This window comes from Lampetra planeri, chromosome 42, assembly GCF_965212315.1.
Source record: "Lampetra planeri chromosome 42, kcLamPlan1.2.h2, whole genome shotgun sequence".
Lineage (NCBI taxonomy): Eukaryota > Metazoa > Chordata > Hyperoartia > Petromyzontiformes > Petromyzontidae > Lampetra > Lampetra planeri.
The window spans coordinates 4,423,707-4,439,643 of record NC_136148.1 but is presented as its reverse complement, the minus strand read 5'-3'; the positions used below and the strand labels follow the sequence as shown (position 1 = coordinate 4,439,643).

At 50.4% G+C, this 15,937-nt stretch overlaps 1 protein-coding gene across 1 annotated transcript in view; it reads left to right on the top strand.

The window, feature by feature from the left end:
• Positions 1–2,798: 2,798 nt before the first annotated feature.
• Positions 2,799–15,937, top strand: part of LOC144732225 (secretagogin-like) — a 59,712-nt gene continuing 46,573 nt past the window's right edge. Inside the window, exons 1-3 of the mRNA XM_078613625.1 lie at positions 2,799–3,031; positions 3,726–3,815; positions 11,612–11,682. Coding sequence (XP_078469751.1) covers positions 3,743–3,815; positions 11,612–11,682 — 144 coding nt within the window. The 5' untranslated portion in view covers positions 2,799–3,031; positions 3,726–3,742. The remainder of the gene's footprint in view (positions 3,032–3,725; positions 3,816–11,611; positions 11,683–15,937) is intronic.

Sequence of the window (15,937 nt, the reverse complement as noted above, 5' to 3'; positions counted from 1 at the left end):
TGTCTCTGTGTGAGTCTCTCTCTGTGTGTCTATGTGTGTGTCTGTGTGTCTGTGTGTGAGTCTCTCTGTGTCTATGTGTGTCTCTCTGTGTGTCTCTCTCTCTCTCTGCTTGTGTGTATGTCTGTGTGTCTCCGTGTCTGTGTTTTGTCTCTCTATCAAATTTAGTTCTACCTGATGACGGTTGCTTGTGTTGCAATCGAAACGTCTTATTCTATTATTTAATTTATTTTCTTTCTACGTGACTTTACCAAGTATGAGTTAATAGTTTCAAAGAGTCAGAAAGTCTCCCACTTGTTCGCCATCGTTGTCAATATGTTGCCTGGAATCTTCTCCAGGTGGTCTCCAGAGCTCGGAGGGCACATTCCTTGTGATCTCGTTACAAATTTCTCAGAAGTGTTAAAAAACATTTTTTGAAGCAGCCCTGTATTATTGTCATTAGGGATGACTGGTTCATCTGCGTGACGCGTACGCCCAAGTCACGGAGAGAATCGGCCCAGCGATCCAAAGGCAGCAGCAGCAGCAGCCGCGCTGAGCGACGAGACCAGGTTGAATATTGAACCGATTCCATCGATGAGCAACAATTGGCCACGTCGTGCGAGATGCGTTTGATCGTGGGAGAATTGAGGCAGAGGAGGATCCGATTCTTGATAACCCCGAAACTCCCAACAGACCTAACCCCACCCACCCCCTCTCTCCCTCCCTCCCCAGCTCTCCCCAAAGACAAAGATCCCCCCGATAGTCTGAACAGACTGTTGGGGCAAGTGCTGTTCGCGAGTAGCAGCAGCAGCATCACCTATGAAGGTCACCGGCACTGTGGCACACGAGGGGGTGGGTGGTCAGCAACCACGCCCGGCCGCCTTTGCCTCCCCAGTGGCGATGTTTGCACATCGCACCTAGGCGCTCATTTGAGGCTGAGCCAACCTAGGGGAGGCCCAGGATCGGCTCAGATAACCGTCACCGGTGTTGGTGGCCGTGAGTGGGAATCGAACCCAGGTCGCCGGGTTTGTAACTCAGCGCGCTCACTGCCTTCTCTTGGACCCCCACCACCACCTCCTGCCAACAAACTCATCAACATGTCAAAAAAAAATCGCTGCGTGGACTTAAAATAAAACATACATGACAGGCGGCGTGCCACGCAATGCCCCTTCTTTGTGGCACGCGAACCAATCAAGAAGGCCCACTGCCCGGAACGTCGTTTATTTAATACATTTGAGAGTTTGTTTCGCGCTGAGCCACTCACCCCACCACTCATCCCACCACTCACCCCGCCACTCACCCCGCCACTCACCCCGCCACTCACCCCATCACTCATCCCACCACTCACCCCACCACTCGCCCCACCACTCATCCCACCACTCCTGGAGCTGCACAGCGAGCCCGCGGGCAGACCGCGCGCCTGTTCAGCGCTCGCCAACAGCACTTGCCCCAACACTCTATGTAGGCTACACGGGAAATCGTTGACCTTTGTCTTTGCCTGCGTGCACGCGTGTGTGTGGGGGAGCGGTGGTGCAGCGGTGGTGCAGCGGTTAGCGCGCTGCGCTATGAACCCGGCGACCCGGGTTCAATTCCCGCTCACGACCAACACCAGTGACGATTATTTGAACCGGTCCTGGGCCTCACCTAGGTCGACTCAGCCTCAAATTGTTGTTGTTTGTGCACCACTGCCAACGCAGCAGCAGCAGCAGCAGCGGCGGCAGCAGCAGCGTCAAGTTAATTGTTGTTCTGGGTCGCGTGGTGTTCGTTAAAGAAACGAGAGATCACACACCGCCCCGATCAAACGGATGCCTTTGACAGAGGCAGCCGTAATATATCGTACAATTGAGATGTATTTGGGGCGAGTTTTTGCTGAAATATTCATGCACGTCCGAAATTTTACATGAACTGCAACAACAAAAAAATATATATCCTGCACCCGTTTTTTGATTAACCGGTAACCAATTGGCGAAACCGGTTAAACCGGTTACCGGTTTTGCCGCACATTTCGAAATGCCGTTTTACCGTTTAAATAAAACAACACAGCAACTGAGGAACGTAAAGATGCTGCCACCACCGTGTTGCGTAACGGCGAGCGCGTCCTCTGCCTCGCCACCCATCCATCCATTCCCATCTCCCGGCGCGGCAGCTGAGACGTCGCCACAACGCTCCGCGCGCAATCAGTCGCAAAGAAGAAGACACACAAAATAAAATCAACTGAAACAACAACAACAACAAAAAACACGGTTACCGGTTTGTGACTTTCCCGACGTTTCGGAGCCGCTGATCGATCGGGGAAAACGGTTACCGGTTTAGCGGGGTGAACACTTTGCATCCCGAGAAGGAACGCGCGCGTGGTGGGGGGGTGAGGTGGTGTTGTGGTTAGCGCACTGCAATCCCGGTGACCCGAGTTCGATTCTCACGACCCGAAAAAAAAATCAGAGGCGGATATTGGAACCGGTTCTGGCCCCCCCACTCCCCCGCTCCCCCCCACTAGGTCGACTCAGCCTTAAAACGAGAACCTTCTTGCGGTGTGTGAACACCAGCGTTGGAAGGGAGACAAAGGCGGCCGGGAGCGGTGCTTGGTCACTCACAACGTACCCGCTGCCTTCACAGGGTGCTCGCGAACAGCCTCGTTGAAGACGACACGGGAGGGATCTTCGTCTGCTTTGGCTGTGGGCATGTTGGAGATAACGAGGTGGGGGGTGGAGGAATTTTAGATGAGAGGCGGGGAGGGGAAGGGGGCAAGCAGGAGGAGGAGGGTTGTTGGAGGATTTGGGAGGCTGGGCTGTGTTGAGAAGAAACGCATGCGCGAGACACGGACACACGCACACACACACACACACGTGCGCGCTCACACACACACACGTGTACACGCACACACGAATATAAATACACGGGGCGCACACTCGCACACAGTCACTTGAACCTGTGCGGTGAATAGATTTGGGTTCAGTCACTGAGCATCAGCAGCAGCAAAGATATTCACCCATTCAAGCTCACACACACACACACCGGCGTATCGGTTAAAGCAACATCGTTGACGAATTGGTCGGAGGTACGTACGGAGTACAGGTACACACGCACAGGTACACACGCACAGGTACACACGCACAGGTACACACGCACAGGTACACAGATATACCCACCGATATCTATACACACACCCATTCACACACAGACATACACACACATATATCTACACAGGTACACGCACAGGTATATTCACAGATACACACACGCCCACACACAGACGCCCGTTATCTAGAGAAATGTGTACTGCTGGTACGTGCACAGGTGTGTACATCTTGATAATATACACACAGTTACCATCGCGCACACACAGGCGTGTGTCTGCCTGTGTGAACCCTCGTGTGTGTGTGTGTGGGCATAGACCGGTATATTGCACACACACACACACACACGTGTGCACACCCACGTGTACGCACACACACAGAGGTACACCCAAACACACATGTAGATTTTCACACAAACATACACGAAACACACACAGACACCCACACGTACACTCAATACACACACACGCACGACCACACACAACAACACACACACCACACACACACAACAGCAACACACACAACACCACACACATGACACACACACATGACACACACACAACAACACACACAACAGCAACACACACACAACAACACACACAACAACACAACAGCAACACACACCTGTATGCTGAGAGGGGAACGCTCTTCTTACCTGTGCCGGGTGTCTCGCAGCCATTCGCACCTGGGCCATGGAGCGAACCGAGATCGGAAATATCGACGCCGCCGCCTTCCTGCGCATTTGGCAACACTTCGATGCGGACGGTAAGGTGAAGGCCGGTGCCTTGCCGCGTGTGGCGCGCGTAGGTCGACTCGGCCTCAAACGAGCACCCTGGCGCGTTGTTGTGAAACGTCGCCACGAGGGAGACAAAGGCGGCCGTGCGAGGTTGCGGCCACGTCCTACCTCGTGTGCCGAGCCGACCCTCGGGGGCGCTGCTGCTGCTGCTACTCGCGAACAGCACTTGCCCCGATAGTTGTATCAGGCTAAACCGTGAGCATGATGTGTGCGCGTTGTGTGTCTACGTCGTATGTGGGTGGTGTGTGTCTGTGTAACAGGTGCTGGCTCTCAGCACTTGCCCCAACAATGCATGAGGCTATACGGGTGCCTCTGTGTGCGTGCTTTTGGCTTTTTGTATATCGGTGTCGGATATCTCAACCGGTCCTGAGCCTCCCCCCTAGGTCGACTCAGCCTTAAGTGAGTACCTGGTGCTGTCAGTTAACATCAGCGCCGGGGAGACAAAGGCGGGCGTGGTGTTGGCCACCCACCTCCTCGTAGGTAGATGTCGCGCCTTTATAGGTGCGCGCTAACCGAACTTGCCCCGACAGCCTGCTAAAGGCTACATTGGGGACCTTTGTCTTTGTGCGTCTCAGAAGTCCACCAACCCCGAGATCGAGTCCAGGTCACGGCCGACACGCGTAGAGAGTTCGATCCGAGCACGTCCCTGTCACTCGCTCACACGGCGCTCCTCTCGATGATGATGTTCGCTCGTTCGGTGCTCAGTCCGCTCGTCATGGTTGAGGGTCGTGTTGGCAGCGTGTTGAGGAGTGGCGGTCCACACCTCCCACTCCCTGGCGATAGATACACTACACTAAACACTACACACTCTACACTAAACACTATACACTACACACTACACTATACACTCTACACACTCTACACTACACTATACACTACACAGACTCGAGCTCGTCCTGCGGGACTTCGAGGTGTCCCGAGCCACGCCGAGCGACATCGCCCCGCCAGCAGCGTGTCCTGGGCCAGCCCCGGGGTCTTCCCATGTTGTTTACAACAACAACAACATCAGCACGAGGGAGACAAAGTTACAACAACAACATCAGCACGAGGGAGACAAAGTTACAACAACAACAACACAAGGGAGACAAAGTCACAACAACAACAACAACAACACAAGGGAGACAAAGTCACAACAACAACAACAACATCAGCACGAGGGAGACAAAGGCGACCGCGCGCGTGTTAGCCATCCACACACATCTCTCGCAGTGACGTGTACAACCTTAATAGGTGCTCGCTAACAACACCATCCACCTTACCAATCGACTAAACCGACACACACGTGTGTGTGTGTGTGTGTAATTCACGTGTGAATACTTTGGCTATAAATATATCAAATAAGTTAATTTAGGAGTTTGCAACGTGCCATTTTAAATAATAATAATCATCATCATCACACGGTGTTTCTTTTCATCCCTTTGTAAGCAACGTAGCTTTTGTGTATCATCTCGCAGTCGGTGTGCGTGTGTGTGTGCTTTATGTGTGCGCCTATGCGGGGAGCGGTGGCGAGGTGGTTAGCGCACTGCGCTACGAACCCGTCACACACCAGTGACGATTATAATCTGAGCCAGCCTTGGCCCCCTCCCCTGGGTCGGCTCAGCCTTAAATGAGTACCTGGTGCGGTGTGTAAACATCAGCATTGCCAAGATAACGGCAGCATCGTCATTATAGTAATGAGTCGTATATCATCATCATCAGCAGCAGCAGCATGTATAATCATAATCATCAGTAGCAGTAGCAGTAGGATAATCATCATCAGCAGCAGTAGGATCATCATCAGCAGCAGCAGTAATATCATCATCAGCAGCAGTAGGATCCTCATCATCAGCAGCAGTAGGATCATCATCATCAGCAGCAGTGTGATTAGCATAATCAGCAGCAGTAGGATCATAATCATCAGCAGTAGGATCATAATCAGCAGCAGCAGTAGGATCATCATAATCATCAGCAGCAGTAGGATCATCATCAGCAGCAGTAAAATCGTCATCATCAGCAGCAGCAGTAGGATCATAATCATCAGCAGCAGTAGGATCATAATAATCAGCAGCAGTAGGATCATCATCATCAGCAGTAGAATCATAATCAGCAGCAGTAGAATCATAATCATCAGCAGCAGTAGGATCATCATCAGCAGCAGTAGAATCATAATCAGCAGCAGCAGTAGGATCATAATCATCAGCAGCAGTAGGATCATCATCAGCAGCAGTAGAATCATAATCAGCAGCAGCAGTAGAATCATAATCATCAGCAGCAGTAGGATCATCAGCAGCAGCAGCATAATCATCGTAATCATCAGCAGCAGGAGTATAATCATTATCATCAGCAGCAGTAGCATAATCATTATCATCATCAGCAGCAGTAGTAGATTAATCATTATCATCAGCATCAACTTGAGCTACTGCATTGCAGCTGTGTCCAACTGTGCTTGTTGTGGTTGTTGTGGTTTGCGCTATTAGAGTGGTTGGTGTTGTTAGTTGGTGGTGAAAGTGGATGGTATGTTTAGTGTTGTTGGTGTGGTGAGTGCTGTTGGTGTGGCGACTGTGGTTGGGTTTGAGCAGTGATGAGTGAATTGGCAGTGTGCTGGTGGTGGTGTGGTTGTGTGGACCTGGCTACATCCCATCGCATGTACCGCATTCTCCCTCGCAGCGCGTCTCTCTTCGACTTGGGGGTTGGGGCATTGAATATCCGCGTGTGTGTGTGGGCGTGTGTGTGCGTGTATGCGCGTGTGTGCGTGTATGTATTTTGTACCATCGGACACTCCACCCCCACAACTCCCAATTGGTGATGGGGCAGTTGTGGAGAGAGTGGAGAGTTTCCCATACCTGGGTAGTGTGCTTATGACCGGCTCCAGTTTATCAGCAGAGGTCTCACTCCGAATCAGTCGAGCGGCAATATCTTTTCATCGGTTGCGTAACGCTGTGTGGAAGCTACCTGGTCTGTCGCTCCGCACGAAGCTTCAGGTCTTCTCGGCCACGGTCATTCCCTCCCTTCTCTACGCTTGCGAAACGTGGACCCCCCTAGTGGAGCATCTTCGCCGGTTGGAAACATTTAGGCTGGTCTGCCTACGATCCATCCTGGGTTTAACCAGGCTGGATTGTGTGAGGAGCTCACAAGTCCTTGAAAGATCTGGGCAAAGTCCCATCAGTGAGCTCCTCCGGCAGGCAAGGCTGCGTTGGCTGGGTCATGTAGCCCGCATGCCCAGCCACCGCATGCCTAAACTTGTTCGGCCGGATCGAGGGGGCTAAACGGGCGCGGCACGGGCTAGAGAAGAGATGGAGTGATGTGGTACAGGAGGACGTGGAGCTGAGTGGACTTGCCGATGACTGGTACCAGCGGTGTCAAGATCGGCCTCAGTGGAGGAGGCTCGTGAAGGACGCTACTGGGCAGTTGGAGGCAGTCGCTCTCCAACAACAACGGAGGGCGGAGGAGCGACGCTCACAACAACGAGCGGAGCGCCGGGTGGCTAAAGCACAGCAAGTTGGTACAGTAGGGGGCACAGGTGGTGCATCAGCCAGTCATCTCGGTCATCTCGGTCAGTCGACCCGTGGCACCTGCTGGGTCTGCCCCGTGACCTCCTGCCAGCGGGCGTTCGACACTTCACGTGGCCTCAAGGTGCACATGGCCTGGCACAAGCGTCGTGGTGACGTCACCGCCACTTAGTGGCGAATGGCGGTTGTTGTTGGGTGTGCGTGTGTGTTTCCACGGGGGCTTGCTCACAGCCCTTACCCCAACGGTCTGCTAAGGCTATATGGGGGATATTTGTCCATGGATGCTCTCTAACAGAGCACTTGCCCCAACGGTCTGTAAAGACTATATGGGGGATCTTTGTCCATGTATGCTCGTTAACAGAGCACTTGCCCCAACGGTCTGTAAAGACTATATGGGGGATCTTTGTCCATGTATGCTCGTTAACAGAGCACTTGCCCCAACGGTCTGTAAAGACTATATGGGGGATCTTTGTCCATGTATGCTCTCTAACAGAGCACTTGCCCCAACGGTCTGTAAAGACTATATGGGGGATCTTTGTCCATGTATGCTCGCTAACAGAGCACTTGCCCCAACGGTCTGTAAAGACTATATGGGGGATCTTTGTCCATGTATGCTCGCTAACAGAGCACTTGCCCCAACGGTATGTTAAGACTATATGGGGGATCTTTGTCCATGGATGCTCACTAACAGAGCACTTGCCCCAACGGTCTGTAAAGACTATATGGGGGATCTTTGTCCATGTATGCTCGCTAACAGAGCACTTGCCCCAACGGTATGTTAAGACTATATGGGGGATCTTTGTCCATGGATGCTCACTAACAGAGCACTTGCCCCAACGGTCTGTAAAGACTATATGGGGGATCTTTGTCCATGTATGCTCTCTAACAGAGCACTTGCCCCAACGGTCTGTAAAGACTATATGGGGGATCTTTGTCCATGTATGCTCGCTAACAGAGCACTTGCCCCAACGGTCTGTAAAGACTATATGGGGGATCTTTGTCCATGTATGCTCTCTAACAGAGCACTTGCCCCAACGGTCTGCTAAGGCTACACGGGAGGGTGGGGGTCTTTGTCTCTGTGCGTGGTGGGTTCGTCGCGGGTTTGACGACCCCGGGCTCTCCCTTGGCCGCTCCTTCTTGGATTGCGCCAAATCAGAGCGAAGCGGAGCCGCGCTTGAGGATTTATTGTAAATAAATAAATAAACATCCCCGATGTGCCCCCACCCCCATCCCCCGTCATCCCCCACCCCCCGCTATCGTCGTCACGAGACGAAGCGTCAATTCAAGGAGGCACGTTGGCTGTCCCCCTCTCGTGGCTGCTGTATACCTGGTGTGTATGTGTCCACGTGTCCACGTGTACACGTGGACACGTGTGCACGTCTGCACGTGTGCACGTCTGCACGTGTGCACGTCTGCACGTGTGCACGTGTCCACGTGTCCACGTGTGCACGTGTCCACGTGTCCACGTGTGCACGTGTCCACGTGTGCACGTGTGCACGTGTGCACGTCTGCACGTGTGCACGTGTGCACGTGTGTTGAAGGCTATACGGGGGGACCTACTCGTCTTCGTTTGCGTACAGGTGGCTCTGCACGCAAAAGCGGGTCTTGAAATATGTTTGGTCACAGAGAGAACAGCAACATTGATCATCTTCTTCTTCTCCTACGAAACAATGCCGAGCCCTGCGTCAGACAAATGGCCCGCGGAAGCGGATATCACAGGGTCACCTCTGAGCTCCCTTCCAATCGCCAAGAATAATAATCTCGGCTTGTGATGCCGTCGCTGCTGCCGCACGGTATCAGCTCGCTGTCGAAGAGAGAGAGAAAGAGGACGACTCAGAGAGAGAGAGAGAGAGGACGACTCAGAGAGAGAGAGGAGGACTTGGAGAGAGAGAGAGGAGGAGGAACCACAGACGAGTGGGAAGGCAGCAGTAGCAGCCAAGCTTTGAGCCGGTGCCAAATCCCCCCCCCCCCCAAACCACCACCAAGCTCTGCGGTCCTGTATATATTGTGGCGTTTTAGGAAAATAAAAAAGCGTATACATTTTAACACGTAGGCTTTCGCGACCAATTGCCCGATGATGCTGGATGCAATTACCAGCGAAACGTCGTGCTACTCAAATTGTAAATGTTGTGGTTTCACGCTTCAACACACCGGTGGGCTAAAGCAGTTAACTAATTTGTCTTTTGTCAACGTGACACTTTTTTACTGATTGGCCGTGTCGGGTGGTGGAGGGTTACGACACATTTATAAATAACGCGATCTAAACCCAAAAACGTTGATTATGAAGCGTATACATGTCGGAGGCAACCGGAGCATCCGGAAGAAAAACCCGCCTTGCGTGCGAGGGGGCAACGCTTTATCCCACGCAGATGTAACAGGCGGGGGTCCGCATTGTCGTGGCGAGGCAGGGGAGGGCTACTCTTCGAGGGAGGGAGGGAGGCAGTTTCGCAACATCGAGTGCGGTGATCCACAAACCCCCCTCGCTGCTGCCCTCCCACAGCGCTGCGTCACACGCGGCCACGTGCAGCGACAGCCCCCACCACAAGCGGACCTGTAGTATTAGAGGATGAGATGTACATAACCTCTGACCTATGACCTAGGTATAAAAACAAAGTCTATGAGCATATAATTGTCCACCGTGTCACGGAGGGGCGTGGGTCTCAAACGCCTGCTACTTCAGGCGAGAGGTGGGAATTCTTTTGAAAAACGAGGTTAAAGGTTTTATTTGGGAGACCAGTTGGGGGGCTTCTGTGCAGACGTGGGCTCATGTGACGATAGAGGCATTTCCTAATGAGATCATTACGCGATTTCAAATCCCCGGACATCCATAACGCGAAGCACTCACGATATTGATGAACATTACTGATACGTAGAAGTTCAACACGCATACTCACGAGGCTTGCCCCGCCACGTGTCAGCAGTCATGGGAGTTGTTGGCCATACTTCACCACACTGGTCAAATCCGCTGTTGGTGAAGAGGTTGGGGCAGAGATTTCGCTCGCCACTGGCGTTAGCTGGGGCTGCGAATCAAACTGGAGATATCCAGGTGCATTGCGACACACGTCCACGCCAGCACTATATTTAGACAGCGCATTCACAGTCGAGTAGGCGAACAGAATGGGGCCGATGAATTGAGATGGGGGTTTTTTTTTGGCTGAGGTTTTGTGTGTGGAGGCGTCATCACAGACATTGGGGTGATCTGTGAGCAGTATGTGTGTGTGAGAGGGTGTGAGTGGGGGAAAGGGTGTGTGTGGAGCGGTGGTGTAGCGGTTAGCGCGCTGCTGTACCGTTCCGGCCTTCATAGGTGCTCGCTAACAGCACTTGCCCCTACCGTCTGTTAAGGCTATACGGGGGATCTTTGTCATTGTCTGAATTCGAGAGAGGGTGTGAGTGTGAGAGGGGGGAGCGGTGGTGTAGTGGTTAGCGCGCTGCGCTATGAACCTGGCGACCAGAACTCGATTCCCGCTCACGGCCAACACCAGTGACGATTATCTGAAACGGTCCTGGGCCTCCCCTAGGTCGACTCAGCCTCAAATGAGTACCTGGTGCGGTGTGTAAACATCGTCACTGGAGAGACAAAGGCGGTCGGGAGTGGTGCTGACCACCCACCCCCTCGTGTACCGTTCCGGCCTTCACAGGTGCTCGCTAACAGCACCTGTCCCTACAGTCTGTTGGGGAATCTTTATATTTGGTGTGTGTTTGATTCGTGATTTTGTGGACTTTCTAAGATTTAATCACCGTGGCAATTGTATATCCAAAGTGGAGTGACTGTGTTTCATATGTTCAATGTAGCAATGGATTCCAGGAAGCCCCCTGTAAATCGTCCATCAAACAGTTGCCGATTGTCATTTTAACATAAAATACATCCGCTACATTTCGATTTAAAGCTTTCGTGACTGCAGGGATTCATCTTCTTGGTTCTTTCGGTAAAGTCACGTAGAATGGAAATAACAAAATAATAAAAATAAAACATAATAAAGTAATTCTCACGACGTTTCGGCCACAACGCAAGCAGCCGTCCTCAGGTGGAGAACAGGTCTGTCGAGAAGACAGAGTCTTCTTGTTATTTCCATTCTACGTGACTTTACCGAAAGAACCAAGAAGATACATCCGCTACACTTCAATCTAGTTTTGTTCGAGCGTATGATTGTATAATTTTATCAACCTTCGTAACTTCCTCTGCAATTGTTGCGGTGGTGACTACGTCGCACGTGTATACCTGCATCTGAAGCTAAGCTGGTGGTCTTTGTTGTTGTCGCTGTTGTGTGTGGGCGCAGGTAATGGCTACATCGAGGGCAAGGAATTGGACCTCTTTTTTCGGCATCTTCTTGCCAGCCTGGGATTTGGGGTGAGTAGTATTCCACCCGAGTGCCACCCCCCCCCCCCCACTGCATTATAAAACCAAGTTCAAGTTCATGTATTAGGTATAGCCCTGTGAGCCATTCGGCTCTTGAATCGGGTGCAACCGCAACAAACAAAAAACAAAAACATGAACAAGAAAACATCTTAAAGTGACTATGTGCAAACAGAAAATCCAAGAAAAGACAGCAAAATATTGCAGAAAAAGTACCGTACACCAACGCTGTGTGCAAAAATATGATACAGTCCACAGTGATGCACTCCCCCGATTCAGCTCCCCAAATAAGAGCTCCGTTCTGCTCTTGTGCGGCTCTTTGCTGAATAATACTGCTCCTTTTTTTGGCAGAGGTCGCAAATGGGTTTTGATTCCTTACCCGTACCCGGCCGCACCAGGGTCGCAAATGGGTACCCGTACCCGGCCGGGTACGGGTACCCGTTTGCGACCTCTGGGATGAAGCCATGTTGCAGGCGCGGGTGGGTTGATTCTAGGAACTTGAATTGTGAGAAGAGACAAGACGTTGGGAAATGAGTGACAAACGGTTACTCACCAGTGACTCACGGCCTACCCGTACCCGGCCGCACCAGGGTCGCAAACGGGTATCGGGTAGGGTACGGGTATCGGGTACCCGGTTGCGGCATGCAAGCAAGCCGCGCACGCCCTCTGGACGTGGTCGTCCGACCCTCTCAGCCAGCCAGCAAAACTTTTATTCGTACACAGTCCTGCTCATCTCCACCGTTATTTTGCCTTCTCTGTGCTGTATAGTCCCAATCAATCTCGATGTCCTGATTGATCTTTGTTTCTATCCGTTTCTCAAATAGACCTACCCCCTCCCCTCTCTCTGTCTCACCCACTTCCCCCCCCCCCACCCCGTTTCTCTCTCTCTCACCTCTCTATTTTCTCACCTCTCACCCTCGCTCTCCATATTCACGCCTCTTCTCTTTCCCGTCTCTCTCTCTCTTTGCCTCTCACCCTCCCTCCCATCGCTCTCCTCTTTTCGTTGTGTTCTCGATCTTTCCTTTCCGTTTCACAAAAAGCAGATCTCAAGAAATCAGTTTAAAATTTAGTATCGTGATGCAGTGTATAGTAGTGTAGTGTATAGTGTGGTGTTTAGTAGTGTATAGTGTCGCGTTTAGTAGAGTGTAGTGTAGTATAGTATGTAGTATATAGTAGTGTATAGTGTAGTGTAGTATGTACTGTCTAGTAGTGTATAGTGTAGTATGTACGTACTGTATGATGAACTTCTTTCGCACCGTACGTAGCCAACCGTGCTAACTGAAGGTGGGGGGAAGGACAACAATAATAGGTGTTTTTTTGGGGTTAAATCGCGTAAATATAAATGTGTCGTTAAACCCGCCACCACTAGACAAACAACATTTACAACGTTGTGGATTTGCTGTCCAACACAACCGGTGTGCGGTGCTGTGCTCGTAGCGAATTGTCAGGTTTTGTTAACGTGACCTTATCAATTGACTGTGTCGGGTGGTGGTGGGTTTGACGACACATTGACATTTACGCGATATAACCACACAACACAGAAACCTCTTACGGGTGATATTGCTCGCTAAAGCCTCGCTACTGCGCGTTAAACAAACTGAACACGAAACGCCGTTCCGTTTGCTCATTCACCTCCGAAGAATCTCCTGGCGGGCGCGCATGCCACGCATTGAGCCGTGGGAGGTTTCATAATCAACGTTTTTGGGTTTAGATCGCGTTATTTATAAATGTGTCGTAACCCTCCACCACCCGACACGGCCAATCAGTAAAAAAGTGTCACGTTGACAAAAGACAAATAGTTCACTGCTTTAGCCCACCGGTGTGTTGAAGCGTGAAACCACAACATTTACAATTTGAGTAGCACGACGTTTCGCTGGTAATTGCATCCAGCATCATGGGGCAATTCGCCAGAATGGTGAGGCTCTGCTGTGTCTCCCGTTCTTATATAGAGCAGCAGCAGGGTGACGTCATCATTAACGAATTAACTCATCAGGTGCAAAGATTTGAGGGGGGGGGGGGGTTATTGCAATTATATACTAGATTAGTAATCAGCGGGCGGGGTCCCATCCCATCGAGTTACTTTGTTTCGATAAATTTGTTGCGAGGTCACATTTCGCACACGTTTGCCTCGAGACCAACTTTGAAGCAGCCTTCTTTGTTCAATGAGTTACTCGGCGGTGATGCTGCTGCTGCTGCAGCTGCGTTGGCAGTGGTCCACAAGCAAAAACAATAACATAATAATAAGAATAAAAACTCAGTTTAACACGTAGGAACTCTTTGGTTCTTTCGGTAAAGTCACGTAGATAGACAAATAATAAATAGATCACGACGTTTCGATCGCAACAACAACAAGCGACCGTCTTCAGGTGAGAGAGAGACACGCATGCTGTGACGGGGGCATTATATCGATCCTCGGGGGGGGAGGGAGGGGAGGGGCTGCCATAACGGGTGAGAGTCTGGGGGTGAAATTCAAAGAGGGAACGAGGTGAGAGAGAGAAAAAATTAACCCGTAAAAACAAAGTTTTTCACTATAAATCCTTTATATGCGTGGCGGCTAGAGTCCTCTCGTCCTCTGGCTTGAGATGGCTGCCACCTATGGGTCAGATGATTGCCTGCCACCATTAAGCAATTGGTAATTAAATATAATTTTCTTTTTTCCTAAAAAGTGTAAAATTTTGGAAAAAAGATTTCACGAAAAGAAATTGTCACGCACAACGAGTCTGTGTGCAAAATGTCAGCTCGATTGGATCACGGGAAGTGGGTTAAAAAACGAACGAAAGATTTACACGGTCGTAAGCGCGCAAGCAAGCAAGCAAGTGAACTTAATATAAAGGATTAAAAAAGAAAAAAGATCCAAACTTAGCAGACTTAGAAATGTAATGCAACTCGGAGAGTCGGCCAACACAACAGTGAACACTTTACCTGCTTGATCAACGTCCTTCTAAAGATTGCTAAGTTTTGTATCCATCTTCTCGGTTGAAGTGATGTCTGAGTTGTGTGGAAATCCTCCCCGTAGAGGCGGTGCAATCTTGATTTGACGCTTTCGTGACTGCAGGAATTCTCACTCTTTGGTTATTTCGGTAAAGTCACGTGGGTAGAAAAATAAATAAATAATAAATCACGACGTTTCGATCGCAACACAAGCAGCCGTCTTCAGGTGCATCGTCACAGCGGCGTGTTTCTCTCTCTCACCTGAAGACGGTTCCTTGTTGTTGTTGCGATCGAAACGTCGTGATCTTTTTTATTTTTTTCCTACCCACGTGACTTTACCCAAAGAAGCAAAGAGTAATGGATCCCTACAGTCACGAAAGCTTCAAATCTAGATTTCGCACGGAGGCTTTCGCGGCCAATATTATTCATTCTTGATATGAAGGATATGAAACTTTCGTCACTGTAGGAATCCATTACTTTTTGGTTCTTTGGGTAAAGACCCCGTTTGCTTGCCCATCGCCACATCTATAACCTTGTTGTTGTAGCCACTCTCTCGCTAGTTCAGCAGCTCCACTGCTGGATTGTTTTTTTATTCCGCCTGAGGACGACCGCTTGTGTTGCGATCGAAACGTCGTGACTGATTTTGTTTTATTATTTTCTACCTACGTGACTTTTACCGAAAGAAGCAAAGAGTAATATTATTCATAATAAAGGTTTTGGGTTAGATCGTCTAAGGTTGTTTGGGTTAGATCGTCTAACCTTTCTCCGCCCCCCTCTCTATATTTAAGGGACCGTCACAAAAACGACCTCTCTCTTTGTGCCGATGTGTTCTCTCTCTGTGTGTCCTTGTGATGTCTGTCTGCTTGTATGTCTGTCTATAGTTTTCTAGTTAGATTTTTGTTGCTATTTCTTTTATGCCTGATGATTGCTTGTGTTGCAATCGAAACGTCGTAATATGCTATTATTTAATTTATTATTTTATCTTTAGACGTGACTTAACCGAAAGAACCAAAGAATAATTCCTGCAGTCACGAAAGCTCCAAAATTTAGAAAGAAAGAAAAACTCGACATTTTGTCAATAAATAATACTGTGTGGACTTGGCGTGATAGCAAACATTTAAATCGGCGACGTTTCGGGTGAGGCCGAGAATGGCATTTGTTCACACCGTGGCCCCACTTGTTTACACCGTGGGGGCCCCGGCGAGAATTCGTCACGCTTCGTGATTAATTATTGAAGGGTTTGCGTGGCTTGCCTGCTACTTAGCACCTCCTGCTGTATCGGTGCAGCTGTTCACGTGGTTCTTCAAACACCGCTCGT